Source organism: Otolemur garnettii, unplaced genomic scaffold, assembly GCF_000181295.1.
Source record: "Otolemur garnettii isolate 467f Iridium unplaced genomic scaffold, OtoGar3 scaffold00046, whole genome shotgun sequence".
Lineage (NCBI taxonomy): Eukaryota > Metazoa > Chordata > Mammalia > Primates > Galagidae > Otolemur > Otolemur garnettii.
This window is the reverse complement of record NW_003852441.1, coordinates 13,434,459-13,437,315: the sequence shown is the minus strand read 5'-3', so window position 1 is coordinate 13,437,315 and position 2,857 is coordinate 13,434,459. Positions and strand designations below refer to the sequence as shown.

Genomic DNA, 2,857 nt, shown 5'->3' with positions numbered 1-2,857 from the left:
CACACACACACAGCCACCTCGTACTGAAATCTGCTGGCTCTGGGTTTTAAATTTGGAAAGGAGTTTCATTTCCAGACTTGTTTCTTCCCTAATAGTCATGTCTTCTTGTAGGCCCCCAGAACTTTTTTCCTGCTATGGTATTTATCTAGTTATATTATAGAAAACCACTATACTGCCCTATCTTGACCAGATTGCAAGTATCTCAAAAGCTGTAACTTGGTGAAGTAGAATTCTCCACTAAGAGGGAGAGGCAACGGAGAAAGAGGGAGTAAAGGGCATAGTATGGGATTTGACTCTATGTGGATGTTGAATTTGTTTTTTTATGAATGAAAAGAAGAATGATGTCTTCTTATGTTACAGGGTGCCAGTGAAAGACTACAGCTGATACGGGCCTTCTACAGAGCTAGTCCAGACTGAGATGCTGTATCACTAACAACAGCTAAAACTCTGGCCCTTCAGGATACACAGGAACAACAGAAGGTTATGATGATGGAGCCAAAGAAAGAGGGACAGTCTTGGGAGTATGACACCAGGCAACCTGGGAACCACTCTACCAATCAAGAGATCTTTCGTCAGCGCTTCAGGCAACTCTGTTATCAAGAGACTCCTGGTCCCCGAGAAGCCCTGAGCCGACTAAGGATTCTCTGTTCTGAGTGGCTGAGGCCAGAGAGACATACCAAGGAGCAGATCCTGGAGTTACTGGTGCTGGAACAATTCCTGACCATACTACCTGTGGAGCTCCAGACCTGGGTGCGGGAACATCACCCTAAGAGTGGAGAGGAGGCTGTGACTGTGCTGGAGGATTTAGAGAAAGGATTTGAACCAGGACTGCAGGTGGGAAGGGGGATTTGATCTGTTTGGGGAGCCAGATCAGTGACCCTCAGGCTGGACAGAGGGGCAGCAATAGGGGGAGTTGCTGAGTTCAAACCACTCGTGGGCCAGATAGAGCAGTTAGTATGTGTTTTTGTCTCTATCTTTTCTTCCCTCAAGCCCTGAATGAGAAAGAGACTCTAGTTCCTCTTCTTCCCCTGCGCTGACTCTGAGGAGGCTCTCTAAAGTCTCCTTGGAAGCTTTGGTCCCACATAAACCGAGTGGTGCCTGATCACCTCCAGGTCCCAGGCCCTGCACATGGACCTACACAGGAAGAGCCGTGGGAGAAGAAGGCACCTCTGGGAGCAGCCCAGGACACACTGAGCATCCAGCTCCAGCCTACAGAGATGCAGCTCAAGTGTGAATCTCAGGAGACCCAGCCTTTCCCAGAGAGTGGTGAGGAGCAGGATCCTGTGGGGGAGGGAGAAAAGGAAGAGGGAATATAGGAGGCACAGAACTTAGTATCTATCTATATATGGGGCAGTTAGTAGCTGCTAAAGTGTTTTTTAATCATCATTATGGCATTACTATTCTTATCTCTTAGGTTACAGGATTTGCCTGTCTTATCACCTCTAAAATTAGGTATAAAATAAGATAGCTGTGATAAAGGCCGGGCATGGTGGCTCATGCCTATAATCTCAGCACTTGGGAGGCTGAGGCAGGTGAATTGCCTGATCTCACAGGCTAGAGACCAGCCTGAGCAAGAATGAGACCTCGTCTCTAAAAATATCCGGGTGTTATGGCGGGCACCTGTACTCCTAGCTACTTGGGAGGCTGAAGCAAGAGAATCACTTAAGCCCCAAAATTTGAGGTTGCTGTAAGCTATGATGCCATAGCACCCTACCAAGGGCAACAAAGTGAGATTCTGTCTCAATGAAAAAAAAAAAGATAGCTCTGATGATTAAACTAAAACTTGTATATATTAAACTTATATAATACCTGTTTTATTGGCTCAGTGCCTGTGGCTCAAGTGGCTTAGACGCCAGCCACATACATCTAAGGTGGCAGGTTCAAATCCAGCCCAGGCCCACCAAACAACAATGACAGCTGCAACCAAAAAAAAGTAGCCGGGCATTGTGGCGGGTGCCTGTGGTCCAGCTACTTGGGAGGCTAAGGCAGGAGACTCACTTGAGCCCGGGAGTTGGAGGTTGCTGTGAGTGGTGATGCCATGACATTCTACCCGGGGGACAGCTTGAGGCTCTGTCTCCAAAAAAAAAAAAAAAATCCCTGTTTTATCAACTCCACTGTTCTTGACTTCTTCTGGTCCATAATAGCTCTGCTCTCAGCTTACAGGCCAGCATTAAGATCCTTTTCTATTAATTTCCCTATGCCTCACAAACCACATGAAATCCATAGTGCATTCCTATGTAAGATGCAGCCTGTCATCACCTTCATCTACCACCTACCCCCCACATCTGAACAGCCTTATTTGAAACTCTCTTATGTCTTAATTTACCTTCTACATTTCAGATTTATTACAAAAACTTTCTTCTGTAGGCTCAGCACCTATAGCACAGTGATTACAGCACTAGCCACATACACCGAGGCTGGTGGGTTTGAACCTGGCCCAAGCCAGCTAAATAACAATGACAAATGCAACCAAAAAATAGCCAGGCATTGTGGTGGGCACCTATCCCAGCTACTTGGGAGGCTGAGGCAAGAGAATTGGTTGAGCCCATGAGATGGAGGTTGCTGTGAGCTGTGACACCATAGTACTCTAGCAAGGGTAACATAGTAAGACTCTGTCAAAAAAAAAAACTTCCTTTTCAGCCTGCACACATCCCCACAAACATCTTCTTCCCTCTTTCCCAGTGGACTCTAGACTTAACAGACAATAGACTTAGAGCTGTAGGACTTTGAACTATCTTTGCTGACCTCTGTAACATTATGAACTGTAGTGAACATAATGTATGTAAGGTTTTTTGGTTGTTGTTTTTTGTTTGTTTGTTTGTTTGTTTTTGAGACGGAGCCTCAAGCTGTCCCCCTG

General features: G+C 46.1%; 1 protein-coding gene across 3 annotated transcripts in view; it reads left to right on the top strand.

The window, feature by feature from the left end:
• Positions 1-2,857, top strand: part of ZNF232 (zinc finger protein 232) — a 6,528-nt gene that overhangs the window by 743 nt on the left and 2,928 nt on the right. For all 3 annotated transcript variants that reach the window (XM_023514012.1, XM_023514011.1, XM_023514013.1), the window contains exons 2-3: positions 361-834; positions 1,113-1,266. In XM_023514012.1, the coding sequence (XP_023369780.1) occupies positions 484-834; positions 1,113-1,266 (505 nt within the window). In that variant the 5' untranslated portion in view covers positions 361-483. The remainder of the gene's footprint in view (positions 1-360; positions 835-1,112; positions 1,267-2,857) is intronic.